The following is a 22,196-nucleotide window of genomic DNA, read 5'->3' as shown; positions in this document are numbered from 1 at the left end:
TATAAGAAGGAAGGGAGTTCCATGCACTCATGGTTCTGTATAATACTGTACGTTTCCTTGAATTTGTTCTGGACCTGGGGACTGTGAAAATACGCCTGGTGTTGAGTCTGGTGGGTGTGCGTGTGTGCGTGGTGGCTGTTGGTGTGTGCGTGTGTGTGTGTGTGTGTGTGTGTGTGTGTGTGTGTTGTGTGTGTGTGTGTGTGTGTGTGTGTGGTGTGTGTGTGTGTGTGTGGTGTGTGTGTGTGTGTGTGTGTGTGTGTGTGTGTGTGTGTGTGTGTGGTGTGCGTGTGTGTCAGTGCTGATGTAAGTTGACAATTAAAACTTTTTTTTTTTTTTTCAACTCATTAATGTTTCTTTTAAAAACAAGACGTGACACAGGCAGTCTTTCCTCAACTCTTAGCCAAGTGAGACTGGTATGAATAGTATTAATACTAGCCCACTGATTACTATGAAGACAAGATGTGCCGCTCTTCTTGACCAGCTGCAGCTTAACTAGGTCTTTCTTTGCAGCGCTTGACCATATGACTGGACAATGATCAAGATAAGATCAAACTAGAGCCTGCAGGACTTGCTTTGTGGAGTGTGGTGTCAAAAAAGCAGAGCATCTCTTTATTAGGTCAGACCTCTCCCCATCTTTACAACATTGAATCTAAAGTTGAAATCGGAAGTTTACATACACCTTAGCCAAATACATTGCAACTCAGTTTTTCACAATACCTGACATTTAATCCTAGTAAAAATTCCATCTTAGGTCAGTTATGATCACCACTTTATTTTAAGAATGTGAAGTTTCAGAATAGTAGTAGAGAGAATGATTTATTTCAGCTTTTATTTCTTTCATCACATTCCCAGAAGTTTACATGCACTCAATTAGTATTTGATAGCATTGCTTTTAAATTGTTTAACTTGGGTCAAACGTTTCGGGTAGTCTTCCACAACCTTTCCACAAGAAGTTGGGTGATTTTTGGCCCATTCCTCCTGACAGAGCTGGTGTAACTGAGTCAGGTTTGTCGGCCTCCTTGCTCGCACACACTTTTTAAGTTCTGCCCACATATTTTCTATAGAATTGAGGTCAGGGCTTTGTGATGGCCACTCCAATACCTTGACTTTGTTGTCCTTAAGCCATTTTGCCACACACTTTGGAGTATGCTTGGGGTCATTGTTCATTTGGAAGACCCATTTGCGACCAAGCTTTAACTTCCTGACTGATGTCTTCAGATGTTGCTTCATATATACACCATAATTTTCCTTTCTCATGATGCCATCTATTTTGTGAAGTGCACCAGTCCCTCTCTAGCAAAGCACCCCACAACAGAATGCTGCCCCCCGTGCACACAGTTGGGATGGTGTTTCTTCAGCTTGCAAGCCTCACCCTTTTTCTTCCAAACATAACGATGGTCATTATGGCCAAACAGTTCTATTTTTGTTTCATCAAACCAGAGGACATTTCTCCAAAAAGTACGATCTTTGTCCCCATGCAAACCGTAGTCTGGCTTTTTTATGGCGGTTTTGGAGCAGTGGCTTCTTCCTTGCTGAGCGGCCTTTCAGGTTATGTCGATATAGGACTCGTTTTACTTTGGATATAGATACTTTTGTACCTGTTTACTCCAGAATCTTCACAAGGTCCTTTGCTGTTGTTCTGGGATTGATTTGCACTTTTCGCACCAATGTACGTTCATCTCTAGGGGCCCCATGGTGTTTGTACTTGCGTACTATTGTTTATATAGACGAACGTGGTACCTTCAGGTGTCTGGATATTGCTTCCAAGGATGAACCAGACTTGTGGAGGTCTACAATTTTTTTTCTGAGGTCTTGGCTGATTTACTTTGATTTTCCCATGATGTCAAACAGAGGCACTGAGTTTAAAGGTAGGCCTTGAAATACATCCACAGGTACTCCTCCAATTGACTCAAATTATGTCAATTAGCCTATCAGAAGCCTCTAAAGCCATGACATAATTTTCTGGAATTTTCCAAGCTGTTTAAAGGCACAGCCAACTTAGTGAATGCAATCTTCTGACCCACTGGAATTGTGATACAGTGAATTATAAGTGAAATAATCTGTCTGTAAACAATTGTTGTAAAAATGACTTGTGTCATGCACAAAGTAGATGTCCTAACCGACTTGCCAAAACTGTAGTTTGTTAACAAGAAATTTGTGGAGTGGTTGAAAAACGAGTTTTAATAACTCCAACCTAAGTGTATGTAAACTTCCGACTTCAACTGTGTATGTTTTGACCATGACAGTTTTACAATCTAAAGTTACACCAAGTAATTTAGTCTCCTCAACTTGTTCAACAGCCATACCATTCATTACCAAATTCAGCTAAGGTCTAGAACTTAAGGAATGGTTTGTACCAAATATAATAGTTTTAGTTTTAGAGATGTTCAGGACCATTACTGGCCACCCATTCCAAAACTGACTGCAACTCTTTGTTAAGGGTTTCAGTGACTTCCTTAGCTGTGGTTGCTAATGTGTATATGATTGAGTCATCAGTATATACACATGCTTTGTTTAATGCCAGTGGCAGTTCATTGGTAAAAATAGAAAAGAGTAGAGTGCCTAGAGAGCTGCCCTGTGTTACACCGCACTTTACATGTTTGTCATAAGAGAAGCTTCCATTAAAGAAAATCCTTTGAGTTATATTAGATAGATAGCTCTAATACACTATATGGCAGAGGTTGAAAAGCTGTAACACATACATTTTCTCAACAAGAGGTTATGGTCAATAATATCGAAGGCTGCACTGAAATCTAACAGTACAGCTCCCGCAATCTTCTATAAGTATGCTGAAAGCCTGCTGTTAATTTGTTAACAGATTAAAAAAATGTACAACAGTTTGTGAAAAGCTTGAAGCAAGTTGCTAGGTCTGCTGTTAGAACCAGTTAAGGACTTTGGCTTAACTCCAGGCTTGAGGATAAAGACTTTCCTCTAGGCTTAGCTATGATATGTGTCACGCCCTGACCATAGATAGAGAGCTGTTTATTCTCTATGGTGGTTGGGGCGTGACAATGACTAGGGTGGGATATCTAGGGGAATTATAATTCTATGTTGGCCTGATATGGTTCCCAATCAGAGGCAGCTGTTTATCGTTGTCTCTGATTGGGGATCATATTTAGGTAGCCATTTTCCCCATTGTGTTTGTGGGATCTTGTGTTTGTGTAGCTGACTGTGAGCAGTCCAGAACGTCACGTTTCGTTTGTTTGGTGAGTTTTGATTTATTAAAATATGTGGAACTCTACGCACGCTACGCCTTGGTCCATTCATTATGGCGAACGTGACAATATGACAGATAGGAGTGGCTATAGAGTCAGCTACCATCCTCCGTGGCTTTCCATCTAAGTTGTCAATGACAGTAATAGATCAGATTTAATATTGCAGATATATTGATTTAATATTGCAGATATATTGTGGCTTCCATAATTGTTATTGTCTGCATCATTTACAATCCCCCATATATATGTTTTGTGTATATATATACAGTGCATTCTGAAAGTATTCAGACCCCTTGACTTTTTACACATTTTGCTACATTACAGCCTTATTCTAAAATGGAATCTATCTACACATACCCCATAATGGCAAAGCGAAAACCGCTAATTTAGTCAAAATTAAAACATTTAAATATCACATTTACATACAGTGGGGAGAACAAGTATTTGATAACCTGCAAAATCGGCAGTGTTTCCTACTGACAACGCATTACAACGCAAAAATCCAGAAAATCACATTGTATGATTTTAAGTAATTAATTTATTCTCTGCAGATCCTCTCATGCTCTGTCAGGTTGGATGGGGAGCATTGCTGCACAGCTATTTTAAGGTCTCTCCAGAGCTACTCGATCAGGATCAAGTCCGGGCTTTGACTGGGCCACTCAAGGACATTCAGAGACTTGTCCCGAAGCCACTCCTGCGTTGTCTTGGCTGTGTGCTTAGGATATTTGTCCTGTTGGAAGATGAACCTTTGCCCCAGTCTGAGGTCATGAGCGCYCTGGAGCAGGTTTTTATCAAGGATCTCTCTGTGCCAGTGGTGGGCCGTCAGGGCCTGCAAGGCCTTCTCTGCTGGCCTAAACATCATCAGAATATAATTTTTTTTAAAATATATTTTCCCACAAATATGTATTAAATTATTCCCCAGAGTAAGAGTTATACTCTTCATTTCATAGCTTTCCTCTTGGTTGCACTGCTTCCAGCCCCAGGTTGAGATTTGGAGGGCTGGTCTTTATGTTAGATCTTTTATCCAATCATATTCAGCCATCATGTGTTGCCAGGGGTCTAAAATCTGCTCTTAGGCCTTCAGAATCACTCTTCAGACGAAGAGGAGGAAATCTGCTGTTACAGGTAGCAACGTTGGTTACGCTGTTACCCCTCGCAGTTCCACACTGGGCAGGTCGCAGGGATGATTGGAAACAACAACAAACAGCAGGGATATAGAGAGCCACAAGCCCGGGACAAGCCACAAGGGGCTGCATTGCGGGGCTGCATTCAAGACCTCAAGAAAATACCACTAGCTTGATAGGCAGCTAGCTATGCCCAGAAGCTCCTCGGACCCGTATTTAGTTGGCAGAACCACTGGAATCACATTTTTGTTGTGACCCTTGCAAGTTTAGACCGTTGCGCCATTCACCTGCTTGCTATAGCGCTACCAGACTTTGGTTGCTTCCCAATGGCACCCTAGTACCTTTACGGTGCACCACTTTTGACCAGGGCCCATAGGATCTTAGAATAACTCAACTAACTAGGCCTAAACCCCTTTCTTTGTGGGGTCACGTATCTTAAAAGCATTTTTAAAATCACACATATCAATGCATAACATTCAAATACACAGTTTTAATCCAGGAAATATTGACAGCCCCAAAAAATGAAGAGAATGTGTAAGAATAATATGAAGTACTGTACATATTTAAGTGCATTCTACAAGTTTGGCATTTCACAAGAACATACTGTAATACAACAGAATGATGTTATTCTAACAATAGAGCCTTCCTGGAAAGTTATGAAGGATTTGATTTGTTTGTTTGACAATTTAAAAACACAATTAAAAACGAATGCTAAATTATGTCACCCGTTCTACATGGTAGCCAAAAGGGTTCTATCTGGATCCAAAAGGGGTTCTTCGCAGGGTTCTCCTAGAGTGTAGCTAGCCAGCCAGCCCACAGAGAGCATTGCATTGCGGGTTTTGTATTCGACATGAGCTGCAACAGATTTCCACAATGATTTTCACGTTGCTACCAACCTCATTATAACAACAAAATGAAACATTTGTTCACAATAGATATCGTTCTCACATATTAGTGTTATTTAACACTGTAAATTACAGGAATGAGTGGTTTTGGGTATATTTTTACTTTAAGGTTTTTTGGAAGTTTATAACAATACTTATGGTGGCCTTTTTGGGTACTTCAGATTATCACAGTAATTATCGCTGGCCCTTTTTGTAGCCTTACAACAAGTAAAATGTATAAAATAATCAAATAAGATAATACAATTAATAAAAAATAGCATGATAAAGCCGTGAAAGATTATCCTAAATATAAACCATCAACTTAGTGAATACCTTTTGGTGTTTAATATGAGGGTTTATATTTATATTTATTTTTTCACACTTGTATTTCTTTTACTATGTCAATAATGAATACCATTGGTGTTTAATATTATGTCTTTGTTGTAAATGTTTTGGCACCAAACTTGTCAATTGTTGGAAGAGTTGTAGAGTTAATTGAAAATAATACCATTGTTGATTAGATGCTTTAAAAAAAATGTATTAGGCTATTTTCTCTGAAACCATATGTTCTATCCCCTAGAAAATCATGCACATTATGGACACAGATATATATAAAAAAAAAATGTGTACTATATATAAATACATATTACAGTTATTTAAGTATAAATGACCAAAGTTACCATAGATTTCATTAATTACAAAAATTCCGGTCACTTTGGTAAATTATTTGCAATCCGACCTAAAACTACGGATAGTGTGGTTTAATCTGTGGAGATATTGATTGATGTTATCTCATATGTATAGGTACCATACAGGCAACACTTAAGCCAACATTTGAGGTAAACAATTAGCCACTAAACTTTGTCCGGGATTCAATCCAAGTTGCATTGTAGACTAGAGAAGTGCATTGCATTGCCGACAAGATACCTTTTAAAGGGAATATTGTTTTGCTTGACACACAACATGAAAATGCGTGTAAGCAAAACTATTATACTTGTTTGATCATTTAGATTAGCTGACTAGCTATTGGTCAAATAATTAGAGTAGTCTACACCAACATTAGTTTCCATTCATACAAAGTGTCAAAAAGATTTCCAGACACTGGGCGTTAGTGTTGGGCGATATCCAGATTTTCATATCGTCATACCGTTTTCATACTGTACATTACCAAGTTATACATAAGGGGCACTATTTAAAAAATGCTTTGGCACACAAAGCAATTTAGGCAACAGGGATCTTGATCCAGGAGGGGATTGAATGTCTCTGCTGTAACCAAGAAGTTTAATCTTGACATCTAGCCACTTAGCTAGCAAGTTACCATAGTGGCCTGCTGGAGGTCATTTTGCAGGGCTCTGGCAGTGCTCCTCCTTGCACAAAGGCGGAGGTAGCGGTCCTGCTGCTGGGTTGTTGCCCTCCTACGGCCTCCTCCATGTCTTCGGATGTACTGGCCTGTCTCCTGGTAGGGCCTCCATGCTCTGGACACTACGCTGACAGACACAGCAAACCTTCTTGCCACAGCTCGCATTGATGTGCCATCCTGGATTGAGCTGCTACTACCTGAGCCACTTGTGTGGGTTGTAGACTCCGTCTCATGCTACCACTAGAGTGAAAGCACCGCCAGCATTCAAAAGTGACCAAAACATCAGCAGGAAGCATAGGAACTGAGAAGTGGTCTGTGGTCAGCCACCTACAAACCACTCCTTTATTGGGGTGTCTTGCTAATTGCCTATAATTTTCCACCTTTTGTCTATTCCATTTGCACAACAGCATGTGAAATGTATTGTCAATCAGTGTTGCTTCCTAAGTGGACAGTTTGATTTCACAGAAGTGTGATTGACTTGGAGTTACATTGTGTTGTTTAAGTGTTTCCCTTTATTTTTTTGAGCAGTGTATATATACAGTGGGGAGAACAAGTATTTGATACACTGCCGATTTGCAGGTTTTCCTACTTACAAAGCATGTAGAGGCTGTAATTTTTATCATAGGTACAATTCAAATGTGAGAGACGGAATCTAAAAAAAAAATCCCGAAAATCACATTGTATGATTTTTAAGTAATTAATTAGCATTTTATTTGCATGACATAAGTATTTGATACATCAGAAAAGCAGAACTTAATATTTGGTACAGAATCCTTTGTTTGCAATTACAGAGATTCATACGTTTCCTGTAGTTCTTTACCAGGTTTGCACACACTGCAGCAGGGATTTTGGCCCACTCCTCCATTACAGACCTTCTCCAGATCCTTCACGGTTTCGGGGCTGTCGCTGGGCAATACGGACTTTCAGCTCCCTCCAAGATTTCTATTGGGTTCAGGTCTGCGGAGACTGGCTAGGCCACTCCAGGACCTTGAGATACTTCTACGGAGCCACTCCTTAATTTGCCCTGGCTGTGTGTTTCGGGTCGTTGTCATGCTGGAAGACCCAGCCACGACCCATCATCAATGCTCTTACTGGGGAAGGAGGTTGTTGGCTAAGATCTCGCAATACATGGCCCCATCCATCCTCCCTCAATACGGTGGCAGTCGTCCTGTCCCCTTTTGCAGAAAAGCATCCCCAAAGAATGATGTTTCCACCTCCATGCTTCACGGTTGGGATGGTGTTCTTGGGTTGTACTCATCCTTCTTCTTCCCCAAACAGCGGAGTGGAGTTTAGACCAAAAAGCTCTATTTTTGAATCATTCAGACCACATGACCTTCTCCCATTCCTCCTCTGGATCATCCAGATGGTCATTGGCAAACTTCAGACGGGCCTGGAACATGCGCCTGCTTGAGCAGGGGGACCTTGTGTGCGCTGCAGGATTTTAATCCATGACGGCGTAAGTGTGTTACTAATGGTTTCTTTGAGACTGTGGTCCCAGCTCTCTTCAGGTCATTGACCAGGTCCTGCCGTGTAGTTCTGGGCTGATCCCTCACCTTCCTCATGATCATTGATGCCCCACGAGGTGAGATCTTGCATGGAGCCCCAGACCGAGGGTGATTGACCATCATCTTGAACTTCTTCTATTTTCTTTCTATTTTTCTAATAATTGCGCCAACAGTTGTTGCCTTCTCACCAAGCTGCTTGCCTATTGTCCTGTAGCCCATCCCAGCCTTGTGCAGGTCTACAATTTTATCCTTGATGTCCTTACACAGCTCTCTGGTCTTGGCCATTGTGGAGAGGTTGGAGTCTGTTTGATTGAGTGTGTGGACAGGTGTCTTTTATACAGGTAACGAGTTCAAACAGGTGCAGTTAATACAGGTAATGAGTGGAGAAAAGGAGGGCTTCTTAAAGAAAAACTAACAGGTCTGTGAGAGCCGGAATTCTTACTGGTTGGTAGGTGATCAAATACTTATGTCATGCAATAAAATGCAAATGAATTACTTAAAAATCATACAATGTGATTTTCTGGATTTTTGTTTTAGATTCCGTCTCACAGTTGAAGTGTACCTATGATAAAAATTACAGACCTCTACATGCTTTGTAAGTAGGAAAACCTGCAAAATCGGCAGTGTATCAAATACTTGTTCTCCCCACTGTATATATATATATATATATATATATATATATATATATATATATATATATATATATATATACACACTAATGGTCAAAAGTTTTAGAAACCCTACTCATTCAAGTTTTATTTTCATTTTACTATTTTCTATATTGTAGAATAATAGTGAAGACATCAAAACTATTAAATATCACATATAGAATCATGTAGTAACAAAAAAAGTGTTAAACAAATCAAAATGACATGTCATATTTGAGATTCTTCAAATAGCCACCCTTTGCCTTACATCTGGTGATGTAACTGGAATGATGAGACATGTGTTCTTCTTCTCTGTTTTGTTTTTATTTCACTGCCATACTGTGTTCGATCTTGTCTAGCCATCTTGTCTCAAGAGGACCACAATGGAAATAAGTCCCAGACTTTATTGTGTGTTATCCTCCATGATTTTATTCATGCGCATGTATGGCTTTTTCAAGTTTTATGTGTGCTTGTTTTTTTAAATGGTCGAATTAATAGACTTAACTAAACTTGCCTTGATGACAGCTTTGCACACTCTTGGCATTCTCTGAACCAGCTTCACCTGGTATGCTTTTCCAAAAGTCTTGAAGGAGTTCCCACTTATGCTGAGCACTTGGTGGCTGCTTTTCCTTCACTCTGCGGTTCATCTCATCCCAAACCATCTCAATTGGGTTGAGGTCAGTGTGATTGTGGAGGCCAGGTCATCTGGTGCAGCATTCCATCCCTCTCCTTCTTGGTCAAATATCCCTTACACAGCCTGGAGGTGGAGGTGTGCCACTAAACGTTAACCAGATGGGGTGTCGTATCTCTGCAGAATGCTGTGGTAGCCATGCTAGTTAAGTGTACCTTGAATTCTAATAAAGCACTACCACACCATCACACCTCCTCCTTCTTGCTTCACGGTGGGAACCACACATGCGGAGATCATCCATTCACCTACTCTGAATCTCACACAAAGACACGGCGGTTGGAACCAAAAATCTAAAATTTGGACTCATCAGACCAAAGGACAGATTTCCAACGGTCTAATGCCCATTGCTCGTGTTTCTTGGCCCAAGCAAATATTTTCTTCTTATTGGTGTCCTTTAGTAGTGGTTTCTTTGCAGCAATTCGACCAAGAAGGCCTGATTCACACAGTCTCCTCTGAACAGTTGATGTTGAGATGTGTCTGTTACTTTTATTTGGGCTGCAATTTTTGAGGCTGGTAACACTAATGAACTTATCCTCTGCAGCAGAGGTAACTGGTAACACGTGGTCCCGTGTGGCTCAGTTGGTAGAGCATGGCGCTTGCAACGCCAGGGTTGTGGGTTCATTCCCCACGGGGGGACCAGGATGAATATGTATGAACTTTCCAATTTGTAAGTCGCTCAGGATAAGAGCGTCTGCTAAATGACTTAAATGTAAATGTAACTCTCTCCTTTCCTGCGGCGGTCCTCATCAGAGACAGTTTCTTCATAGTGCGTGTTGTTTTTTGCGACTGCACTTGAAGAAACGTTCTTAACATTTTCCAGATTGACTGACCTTCATGTCTTAACTCTTAAGGATCCACCCCTTAAATGACATACCCAAATCTAAGGTCCATGGAACTGTAGCCAACCTCCCTGAGCGCGGCCGCAAGAGGACAATCGACCCCAGAAGGAGAGTGCGAATGGTAGAAAGAGAACCAACGATAACTGCCAAGGAGATACAAGCTGAACTCCAAGGTGAAGGTACGTCAGTTTCTGATCGCACCATCTGTCACTTTTTGAGCTGAAGTGGGCTCCATGGAAGAAGAGCCAGGAGGACTCCACTTTGAAAGAAAAACATAAAAAAGCCAGACTGGAATTTGCTAAAATGCATATTGACAAGCCACAATCCTTCTGGGAGAATGTCATTTGGACAGATGAGTCAAAACTGGAGCTTTTTGGCAAGTCACATCAGCTCTATGTTCACAGACGAAGAAATGAAGCTTTCAAAGAAAAGAACACCATACCTACAGTGAAACATGGAGGCTTGGTTATGTTTTGGGTCTGCTTTGCTGCTCCTGGCACAGGGTGCCCTGAATCTGTGCAGGGCACAATGAAATCTCAAGACTTTCAAGGCGTTCTGGAGCGAAACGTACTGGCCAGTGTCAGAAAGCTCTGTCTCAGTCACAGGTCATGGGTCCTCCAACAGGATAATGACCCAAAACACACAGCTAAAAGCAACCAAGAATGGATAAGAACAAAACATTGGACTATTCTGAAGTGGCCTTCTATAAGTCCTGATCTGAATCCTATCAAACATCTATGTAAAGAGCTGAAACTTGCAGTCTGGAGAAGGCACCCATCAAACCTGAGACAGTTGGAGCAGTTTTCTCAGGAAGAGTGGGCCAAACTACCTGTTATCAGCTGCAGAAGTCTCATTGATAGCTACAGAACACGTTTGATTTCATTGATTGCCTCTAAAGGTTGTGCAACAAAATATTAAGTTAAAAGGGTCCCATTTTTGTCCATGCCATTTTCATTTGTTTTATTATTTACAATATTATGTTGAATAAAAAATCAAAAGCAAAGTATGATTTCTATTAAATATGGAATAAACTGGTGGATGCTAATTACTTTTGTCAGTTTCAAGCTATTTCAGAGAAAATTGTGCATTCTTCGTTTTTTGTGGAGGGGTACCAACAAATACTGAGCACATCTGTATATGGGCTCCTGAGTGGCGCAGCAGTCTAAGGTACTGCATCTCAGTGCTAGAGGCGTCACGGGGTAGGCCGTCATTGTAAATAAGAATTTGTTCTTAACTGACTTGCCTAGTAAAATAAAATGTAAAAAAATTACGAACTCGTGATGCCGAAGTGTGTTGCTCAGACCACTGCGCTACTGCAGTTCACATTGCTCTAGCAAGCCGTGAGAATACTGATGATACTTGATGTTATGAGGTCGGTTGGTTTGCAGAGCCTTCCCAAACCCCCTAGGCACGTTACTGCACTGTATAGCCTACGAACACGCCCCCTGGCAGCGATTCTAAATATTACATATTTATTAAAGTCCTCTTGCTAAAGGATTCTTTTCCTCCTGGGACGAAATGAGTCGAATTAAGATCTGACATCTGTAGGGAGCACCACCATGCTCAGAGAGTTTGTCAGTAGCAGTGTGCTGGTGATGTAATGCCCTGTGTGCCTGAGCTAGCCTGTTGTTTATCGAGTCACATGTGGCGTACCAGTCACAGCCTCTGATACAGAGCCCAGAGTGACTAGCCACACTGGTTGCTTTCTTCAGCTCCCCATTTACAGCTGAAAGCATGCAACATGAGACCCATTCAGTCAAAATAAATACATGCTGGAGAAGTCGTTTCAGGGAACACTTATCTTTCATTTAGGCTAATAGTCCTCATGTTTAATTTAACAGTCAAAACTTAGTTGTGTTCAGTACTTTGCTGAAAGGACAACCTTATTTTTGGTTGGGAGTTTCCATTTTCCATTGCTTACGAGCATTGTTGTCACGTCACAAATTCTTTGCATTACATCAACTAGACAACAGACCATTGGCCAAACATACAAGTCAACGCCAATCAACTAAAAGTACCTTGATACATAGCCGTGGGAAGTAGGGGTGTTGAGGGTGCTCCAGCACCCCCTGAATAATCTGAATTGAAACAAAATATTAATATAAAAATAAAAAAATGATCAGAAAAGTAGTGCACTGGGCCACTACATTTACCACTACATTTACATTAAGTGGTAATGTAAATGTCGGATGACGTTAAATTGTCTGCAGATTTTGTGACTCTTTTGTTTAACGCAATTTTAAGAAAACACACAAATACTTGCATATAGTGTGAGTATACATGGGGATTCTTAAACCGTTTATAAGCCCCTCCATGGTTCTACAAACCTAGAGGACTGTCCATTTGCTGAGAGGATAGGAGTTAAAGAGAAGACCGTAGTTAGCTAACTTTAGCTTTAGCTATACAGCACTAGGCTAATTTTGCTTTAGTTGGCTGGCTGAGCCTGACTGAGACTGCTGTTTACACTCTGCTGCTTTGCCCTGTGCCTCATACTCTAGTGGGAGGGAGGGAATGGGAGGTGGGAGGATGGGAGGGAGGGAGGGGGGAAAGGGGAGGGCTGACGTGTCAGTATAGTGTGTACCCCAGGATAAATATAGTCACACAACTATGCCACCGTAGCATGTTAGCCCTCGTCATTCCAATGGGCCGTGGCTAAAAAATTCCTGCCTGACCTTCACTCTTGGAAGGTACTGGTTGATCACAAGGCAGCACACAGCCACAGAGGCAGGCTGGAACTGACTGGGAGATATAGGAAGAGATTTGTGTGGATCAGCAAACAAACCCAGCCTTTTGAACACACCTGTCTCCACAGACCCACTCTGGGTCAGTTCACCATGGAGCGTACACCCAGGAGCACAGACAGAAAATCAACAGAGTCCAGGGACAGACAGACGGAAGGACATTAGAGGATTTGTAGCGTGTGTTCGTCAGACTTTTACAACCCTGGCCACTCTCCCTCCCTTCCCCACCATGGACGGCACGGCTGTGTGCTGGAGCAAGGCTAGTGTCATCAGCTTCATCAAGGGCCTGGGTAGGTGCTGGGCTGGGTAGGTGCTGGACTGGGCTTGGTAGGTGCTTAGTTAGTTCTGGGCTTGGCTGGGTAGGTGTTAGACTGGGCTGGTTAGGTGCTGAGCTAGCCTGAGCTGGGTAGGTGCTGGATAGGTGCTAGGCTGGGTAGGGGCATGGCTCCGCTTAGTATGTGCTGAACTGTATAGGTGCTGAACTGTATATGTGCTGGGTTGGGTAAGTGCTGGGCTGGGTAGGGCGCATGCTGGGTAGGTGCTGGGCTGTAGGGGCCTGGGAAGGGGCTGAGCTCAGTTGGGCTGGATAGGGGTATGGGAAGGTGTTAGGTTGTGCTGGGGTGGGTTGGGTAGGAGCCTGAGAAGGTGATAGGTTGGGGTTGGTAGGTGTATGGTAAGGTGTTGGGATGGGTTGGGCACAGCCAGTTTAGGTGCTTGGTTGTGGTGGCTAGAGACCAGCGTACGGCACTTGGCTTTGGTGGGCATGAGGATGAGAGTGTACTGTAAGCCGTGCCAGATAGGCACACATGCTGGGCATTCCTGGCAGATAAAAAGTACATATAAGAATGTGGTTGATTAAAGCAGAGGCATGGACGACACTTCTACTGCTGCCAGCCCCACTCTCTGGCCCCTTCCGACGCGCCGCTTGCTGCAATACTGTAACATTTATTTCAGAAAGAAAATATTTACCATGTAGACTAAAACAAAAAGTAATAATAAAAAGTAACACAATAAGAATAACAATAACGAGGCTATGTACAGAGGGCACCGGTACCGAGTCAGTGTGCAGGGGTACAGGCTAGTTGAGGTAATCTGTACATGGAGGTGGGGATGAAGTGACTATGCATAGGTAACAAACAAACAGTGAGTAGCAGCAGTGTACAAAGGGGGGTCAATGTAAATTGTTCGGTGGCGATTTTATGAATTGTTCAGCAGTCTTATGGCTTGGGGGTAGAAGCTGTTGAGGAGCCTTTTGGTCCTAGACTTGGACAGACAGTACCACTTGCCGTGCGGTAGCAGAGAAAATAGTCTATAACTTGGGTGACTGGAGTCTCTGACAATTTTATGGGCTTTCCTCTGACACAGCCTATTATATAGGTTCTACATGGCAGGAAGCTTGGCCGCAGTGATGTACTGGGCCATTCGCACTACCCTCTGTAGTGCCTTACGGTCAGATGCCGAGCAGTTGCCATACCATGCGGTGATGCAATCGGTCAGGATGCTCTCGATGGTGCAGCTGTAGAACCTTTTGAGGATCTGGGGACCCATGCCATATCTTTTCAGTAAACGGTTTTGTTGTGCCCTCTTCATGACTGTCTTGGTATGTTTAGACCATGATAGTTCCTTGGTGATGTGGACACCAAGGAACTTGAAACTCTCGATCCGCTCCACTACAGCCCCATCGATGTTAATGGGGGCCTGTTCGGCCCGCCGTTTAGTCCACGATCAGCTCCTTAGTCTTGCTCACATTGAGGGAGAGGTTGTTGTCCTGGGACCACACTGCCAGTTCACTGATCACCTCCCTATAGGCTGTCTCATCGTTGTCGGTGATCAGGCCTATCACTGTTGTGTCGTCAGCAAATTTAGTGATGGTGTTGGAGTCGTGTTCGGCCACGCAGTCGTGGGTAAACAGGGAATACAGGAGGGGACTAAGTACACACCTCTGAGGAGTCCCAGTGTTAAGGATCAGCGTGGCAGACGTGTTGTTGCCTACTTTTACCACCTTGGGGCGGCCCGTCAGGAAGTCCAGGATCCAGTTGCAGAGGGAGGTGTTTAGTCCCAGAGTCCTTAGCTTAGTGATGAGCTTTGTGGGCACTATGGTGTTAAATGCTGAGCTAGAGTAAATAAACAGAATTCTCACATAGGTGTTCCTTTTGTCCAGGTGGGACAGGGCAGTGTGGAGTGCGATTGAGATTGCGTCATCTGTAGATCTGTTGGGGCGGTATGCAAATTGGGGTGGGTCTAGGGTGTCTGGGAGGATGCTGTTGATGTGAGCCATAACCTGCCTTTTAAAGCACTTCATTTAGGCAGGTTACCTTCGCTTCCTTGGGCACAGGGCCTATRGTGGTTTGCTTGAAACATGTAGGTATTACATACTCGGTCAGGGAGAGGTTGAAAATGTCAGTGAAGACACTTGACAGTTGGTTCGCGCATGCTTTGAGTACACATCCTGGTAATCCGTCTGGCCCAGCGACTTTGTAAATGTTGACCTGTTTAAAGGTTTTGTTCACATCGGCTACCGAGAGTGTTATCACACAGTCATCCAGAACAGCTGGTGCTCTCGTGCATGCTTCAGTGTTGCTTCCCCCGAAGCGATCATAAAAGGCATTTAGCTCGTCTGGTAGGCTCGCGTCACTGGGCAGCTCGCGTCTGGGTTTCCCTTTGTATTCGGTAATAGGTTTCAAGCCCTGCCACATTCGACGAGCGTCAGAGCCAGTGTAGTAGGATTCCATTTTAATCCTGTATTGACGCTTTGCTTGTTTGATGGTTAATCTGAGGGCATAGCGGGATTTCTTATAGGTGTCCAGATTAGTGTCCCACTCCTTGAATTTTGGTTGGGTCGGGGTGTGACTAGGGTGGGTCATCTAGGTGTTTGTGTGTCTATGTTGGCCTGTTATGGTTCCCAATCAGAGGCAGAGTTATTTTACTGCTGCTCTTTAATGATGTTTTATTTTTATTTTTTTATTTTTTATTTTTTACTTCCACTTGTTTTTTACTTAACACTTATCTTCCTTAACTGCTTAAAACTGTTTTTKGGGGCTTTTAAGTAAGCATTTCACCTGTTTTATTCGGCGCATGTGACAAATACAATTTGATTTGATTTCTTGGGGACCTTCAATGCTGCAGAAGTGTTTTGGTACCCTTCCCGCAGATCTGTGACTCAACACAATCCTGTCTCAGAGCTCAATGGACAAAACCTTATATAGACAGATTTTGTGCCTTTCCAAATCATGTCCAATCTGTCAATCACAACATTCTTATTGGCAGACTCAACAGCCTTTGTTTCTCAAATGATTGCCTCGCTTGGTTCACCAACTACTTCTCTGATAGAGTTCAGTGTGTCAAATCGGAGGGCCTGTTGACCTCTGGCAGTCTCTATGGGGGTGCCACACTCTCTTCTCTGTATACATCAATGATGTCGTTCTCGCTGCTAATGATTCTTAGATCCACCTCTACGCAGACGACACCATTCTGTATACCTCTGGCCCTTCTTTGGACACTGTGTTAACTAACCTCCAGATGAGTTTCAATGCCATGCAACTCTCCTTCCCTGGCCTCCAACTGCTCTTAAATTCAAGTAAAACTAAATGCATGCTCTTCAACCATTCGCTGCACGCACCTGCCCGCCCGTCCAGCATCACTACTCTGGACGGTTCTGACTTAGAATATGTGGACAACTACAAATACTTAGGTGTCTGGTTAGACTGTAAACTATCCTTCCAGACTCACATTAAACATCTCCAATCCAAAATTAAATCTAAAATCGGCTTCTTATTTCGCAACAAAGCATCCTTCACTCTCGTAAAACCGACCATCCTACCGATCCTCGACTTCGGCGATGTCATTTACAAAATAGCCTCCAACACTCTACTCAACAAATTGGATGCAGTCTATCACAGTGCCATCCGTTTTGTCACCAAAGCCCCATACACTACCCACCACTGCGACCTGTATGCTCTCGTTGGCTGGCCCTCGCTTTATACTCATCGCCAAACCCACTGGCTCCAGGTCATCTACAAGTCTCTGCTAGGTAAAGCCCCGCCTTATCTCAGCTCATTGGTCACCAAAACAGCACCCATGCGTAGCACCCACCTGCAGGTATATCTCACTGGTCATCCCCAAAGCCAATTCTTCCTTTGGCCGCCTCTCCTTCCGGTTCTCTGCTGCCAATGACTGGAACGAACTGCAATAATCTCTGAAGCTGGAGACACTTACCTCTCTCACTAGCTTTAAGCTGCCAGAGCAGCTCACAGATCACTGCACCTGTACGTAGCTCATCCGTATATAGCCCATCCAATCTACCTCATCCCCATACTGTATTTATTTATTTATATTGCTCCTTTGCACCCAAGTATCTCTACTTGCACATTCATCTTCTGCACACCCTACCATTCCAGTGTTTAATTGATATATTGTAATTACTTCACCACCATTGCCTTTTTATTGCCTATACAGATTTTTCTACTGTATTATTGATTGTATGTTTGTTTATTCCATGTGTAACTCTGTGTTGTTCTATGTGTCGAACTGCTTTGCTTTATCTTGGCCAGGTCGCAGTTGCAAATGAGAACTTGTTCTCAACTAGCCTACCTAGTTAAATAAAGGCGAATTAAAAAATATATATATATCTACCTCCTGTCATTTCATAACTGTGTCAATAAAGTGTCAAAATACCCCCCAAATATCTTACAAAATATGTGTGCAAGTCAGTTCAATGATTTGTTAATTTAATTTTCCCCAAATAATGTAAATCCAGCTTAATATGTTGCTCAAAATGTAAGTATATTTCATGAAGAGAGATACCATAGTGATTGAACTCAATGTCAGTCTTTGGTTTTAAACTCCTTGCATTTTCTATCTCACCACGTGACTCTGTTTTTAGAGGATTGTGGGTAATACAACATTTTTAGACGACTTTATGATTCTTTCACACAATGTTTCTTTCATATGCATGTTTGAAGAAATCAAAGTATATTTCTATATTGCTATTAATCTTGTTGTGCAATGAGGTGCAATGATTCATGATGAACGAATATCAAAACCGTCAGACAAATTGATGTTCAATGAGGACAGCACCCATTCCACACATTCATGATTGCCAATGGATTTTAGGGATGAGAAAGAGGGAAGTGGGTAATTGTAAATGGTGGTGAGAAGTGAGGACTAAATGGAGAAAAGGTTGGTGAAGCAATGGCTGTGCTGGAATGTGAACAATATTGGTAATCCTACGAGAACACAAACTCTCACATCTTTCACAGCAAAGAGCAAGGGAGTCCGAGGGATGACTGGAGGAGCAATGGAGGAAGTGGAAGTGTTGAGCGATTCTCTTGGCATGAGTACAGTTGGTGAGAATGAGTGGACGATTGTGAAGAAGGGTGGAGTAAAAAGGGCTAAAGTTGGAAAGGAACAGCAGTTTATGGTTGGAGTGCGATTCGAGAGCAAGGATGTTTTTTGGGTGACCCGTTTACGGTCTCAAAGATGGTGAATGGATGAATTGGGTTAAGTGGAATTGGTCAGAGTGACCATGAACAGTATGATGTTGATTTCGTGTGTATCAAAAGCGCAAAAGGAGAACGCTCTGTGGCTCTGCTCGATGTCGACGTATGTTGTTGAAAACTATGATTTTCAGAGTAGGGCACCGGTTAAAGGTGTCATCTCTGATGTCTCGTTGGACATAGAGCCTGTGTGGTTTAGGGATAACATTCCGGGAATGGTAGACTCACGTCGCTTGAGTTGAATGATAGACGGAAAGAAGGAGCAAAGCCTATTGGTTTTACTGTTTGATGAAGTGTTTCACCCAACTTATGTAAAACTTGGATATGTGAGATATGAGGTCGCTGCAGTGTCACAATTATAGAAAAGTTTTGACACGTCGCAAGTGTTTGTCGAAGGAAGAAAATGTAGCAGTTGAAGAGTCAGATGTAGCATGTTGTTGTAATTGTGATGGAATCACATTCCTGAGTTCCCGGAGTACCCTGTACAGATGAAGGAGGTCACAGTAGCTAGGACCAGGGCCATCCAGCAGTTATTCTATGTGGAAGCAGAGAAAATAGCTGAAGGAGTGAGTAGAGATGAGATTGTAGTGAATGTCCCACAGTCTCCAGTGAACGCCATACCAGGAGAAGGATCCCAACACACAATAAAGTGATTTTGATTAGTGTTTCTTGGTTTTGGTAATTAGTATGAATTTGTTCATCCAAACCATTATATATATATTTATTTTTTTACTACCCCGTACAGTATGTGGCGGCAATACACCATATGAGTGCCAATAAACCTTAAAGAAGAAGAAGATGATTGTCAATGGATGGCACAACATTAAGGGGAAAAGCTACAGAAGATGATGGAGGGAAGATTGACGGTAAGCAGGACAGGAAATAAAAAGGAGGAAAGTGGAACATATTATGAGTAAATATGGAGTGGGGGAATGCTCAACCCTTCTAGAAGATCTGATGAAGTGGAAGATGGTGGACAAGAAAAAAAGGAGAAAAGTGGAACATGTTTTGAGTGAATATGGAAAGGTGGATCACACAGAACTTTTGCAAAACAGTTGGTGAGGATGAATTAACTGTGATGGCAGGTGCCGTGATGACCGCCGAGAAGAAGCTGAGTGCAGAGGGAAGTGGTGTGGTGAGGAAGGTTGGAGTCGAGTGCAAAAAGACGGACACATGCTCCAGTAGCTTAGAGATGGAACCTGATGAGAGTGAGGATGAAGTACCTGCGGGGGCAGGTGCAGTGAGGACCACTGAGTTTGAGCCTCATCCCGATGATGACAAGAATGAATCTGGCCCAGTGGGAGTGAGATTTATTGGAAAGAATGGATCCTTATATTCTGGCTGGGTGGAGAAGAGGTTGGGGACTATTGAGTCGGTGAAAGTAACTAGAAGTCGACTCGTGATGATGTAATGTGTTTCTTCCGTCCAGAAAAGTGCTCCGGGTGCTCCGGACCACTCGACTAGGGACAAGAACTGTGACTTGCTTTGCTCATCGGAGCAGGGCGCCATTGAAAGGAGTGATAACGGGGGTGGCATTAAGTGTTTGGGAGGATCAGCTGAAATAGAACTCAGACCCAGTGGAGAGCGTGGTGAAACGGAGAAGACATTGTCTGTCCTGCTGAGTTTTGATGCAGAGTCTTTCCCCGACAAGGTCAAGTTAGGATGTTCAGTTATTCCATGAGAGCATTTGTTGCAGCAGTGTGTAGGAGGGAGATTCCTAGATGTGAGAAGTGTGAAGGAGGGCATGAGACGAAGGAATGTGTAATATCGGTAGAGAAAGTCGTGTCTGTTAGTTGGAGATTGGAGGTGTCTAGTGAGAGAAAGGCCGGTTGAGGTTGCCAGGGTCGGAGTAGTACTGACAGTGTCGTATGCTGAAGCAGTAAAGAGAGTGGTAGAGGAAGATGGGTACACGGTGAGAGATCCTGAGAGGATTCCTGTGAGTAAGTAGAGACCTATAGAGAGTGATGGGAATAATATGTGCTTCAGTAAGATGKGTTTCATAGCATTCATAGCCGTGTTTGTCAACTGTACTGCAGAAATGGAAGGTCAAAGGAAATAGAGGTTGTGGTGGCAGCTGCAGAGAAGTTCTTGGGATTGCGAGGTTTTACTGCAGAAGAGTTCCGGGGGGTGTTGAGTGGTAATGTTTTGTCCTTCCAGACCGTAGGCCTGGAGTAAGAATAGATAGGGTTACATAGTGGAATGGGGTGGTGTTTTTGTTGTTGTTGTGAGGGCAGATTTTTTTTCCTTCTTCACAGTTTTGTATTACTATAATGGATTGTACATTAGGTGGCGGAAATACACCAATAGGTGTAGTCTGTCCTTAAACCTAGAAGAAGACGAAGAAGAACATTGTCAATGGAAGAGGCAAGTGCAGAATCCTCAGTTCTTGCAGTTCAACCTCCAATTACTGCTGGTGGTTTGAACACTGTGCTTGACAATGCCTGCCAAATAACATATAATGGCAAATTATCTAATACATAGAACAATGTTAAACATTTAGACACTTCTGAAAATGTGATCTAATTCTGCACTAGACAGGATGAAAAACATAATAATGTTGTTTAGAAGCTTAGAGAGAGGAAACGACACCAAAAGAGAAGGTATCTAATTCTGCACTAAACAGGACTTGAATCACCAAAATAGTGTTTTCAACCTTTTCTGTTAATACTCCCAGTCCCTGGCAAGGTGCTGCACAATATTTGATTAAGTGGTGTTCCAACACACCATGTAATGTTTCAAAACGTCTCAGGATGATGTGGTTCAGTATTTAAGGTTAAGGTTCCATCTCCTTCAAGTTGGTGGCAGCTCAGTTGCCACTAGATTTTTTGTTACAACAGTGTAATGCATGTTTCTGAGGGTGTATTCTGGGGTTGAAATCGTACTTTATCTCAGAGTGAGAGTGTTACAAAGTAGCAAAAGCACATTGAGGTCAACGTTGGGATCAAGGTTGAGATAATGTTGTGTGGTGATTTTGTGTTTTCTGGGAGTCCTCATCAGCCTCAGGCCATGGAGAAGGCTTTTATTGCCAACTAGAGTGTCTGGGATTTGATATGTGACTCTGATCTGCTTTAATGGCCCCTGATACTAACAGTAAAGTTTGTGTAGTAAGGCTGCCACTGATGACCTGCTAGCTGTCCATTCCTATCTATCACACATACAGGCACGCATATATACATACACACACACACACACACACACACACACAATACACACACAATTTTAACCAGTAGATGTACCCCAGTTCACTGACCTAGAAGTATAATTCTGGGTTGAGGTAATCCATGCTATGGGAACATTTCACACCCCTATTAGGCGTTAGCACACGGCTCTTTGGCTATTTCTAGCAACATTTTCTGGTTATGGGGAGTTGAAGTGAAACAGTGAAACTGTGAGGTAAAGTCAAACGAATGTGTCAGTTGTTTATGTGTTTTATGGGCCGGGCCGTCAGTGATTAAACTCAGGCCTGTATCACAGCGTTGGCTGAATGACGGTCACATGCAAGGGATTTCTTTCCTCAAAGGGCAATGACATCTTGAATAGCAAATGAAAACACCAGCTGCTAGCAGCTAGCCAGGGTGTTTTAATTTCCCTAGCCAGCCACAGATAAGGTCAGATCAGCTGGCTAATGCAGTGGAGCATTGGGAGAGAAATGCTCCAGCTTGTTATCCTCTCCTCTACTATCTGCTGGAGGAATT

General features: G+C 42.8%; 1 protein-coding gene across 4 annotated transcripts in view; it reads left to right on the top strand.

Moving 5' to 3' along the window:
• Window positions 1–22,196, top strand: part of LOC111949429 (protein furry homolog) — a 211,227-nt gene that overhangs the window by 13,897 nt on the left and 175,134 nt on the right. The window contains exon 1 of one of the 4 annotated variants that reach the window (XM_070433936.1): window positions 12,898–13,296. The exons of the other annotated variants lie outside the window; for them this stretch is intronic. Within the exon in view, the coding sequence (XP_070290037.1) occupies window positions 13,236–13,296 (61 nt within the window). The 5' untranslated portion in view covers window positions 12,898–13,235. Of the gene's footprint in view, window positions 1–12,897; window positions 13,297–22,196 lie in introns of those variants that run through there. 4 annotated transcript variants of the gene reach the window in all.

Source organism: Salvelinus sp. IW2-2015, linkage group LG22 (genome assembly GCF_002910315.2).
Source record: "Salvelinus sp. IW2-2015 linkage group LG22, ASM291031v2, whole genome shotgun sequence".
Taxonomy (NCBI): domain Eukaryota; kingdom Metazoa; phylum Chordata; class Actinopteri; order Salmoniformes; family Salmonidae; genus Salvelinus; species Salvelinus sp. IW2-2015.
This window is presented reverse-complemented; position numbering and strand designations above follow the sequence as displayed.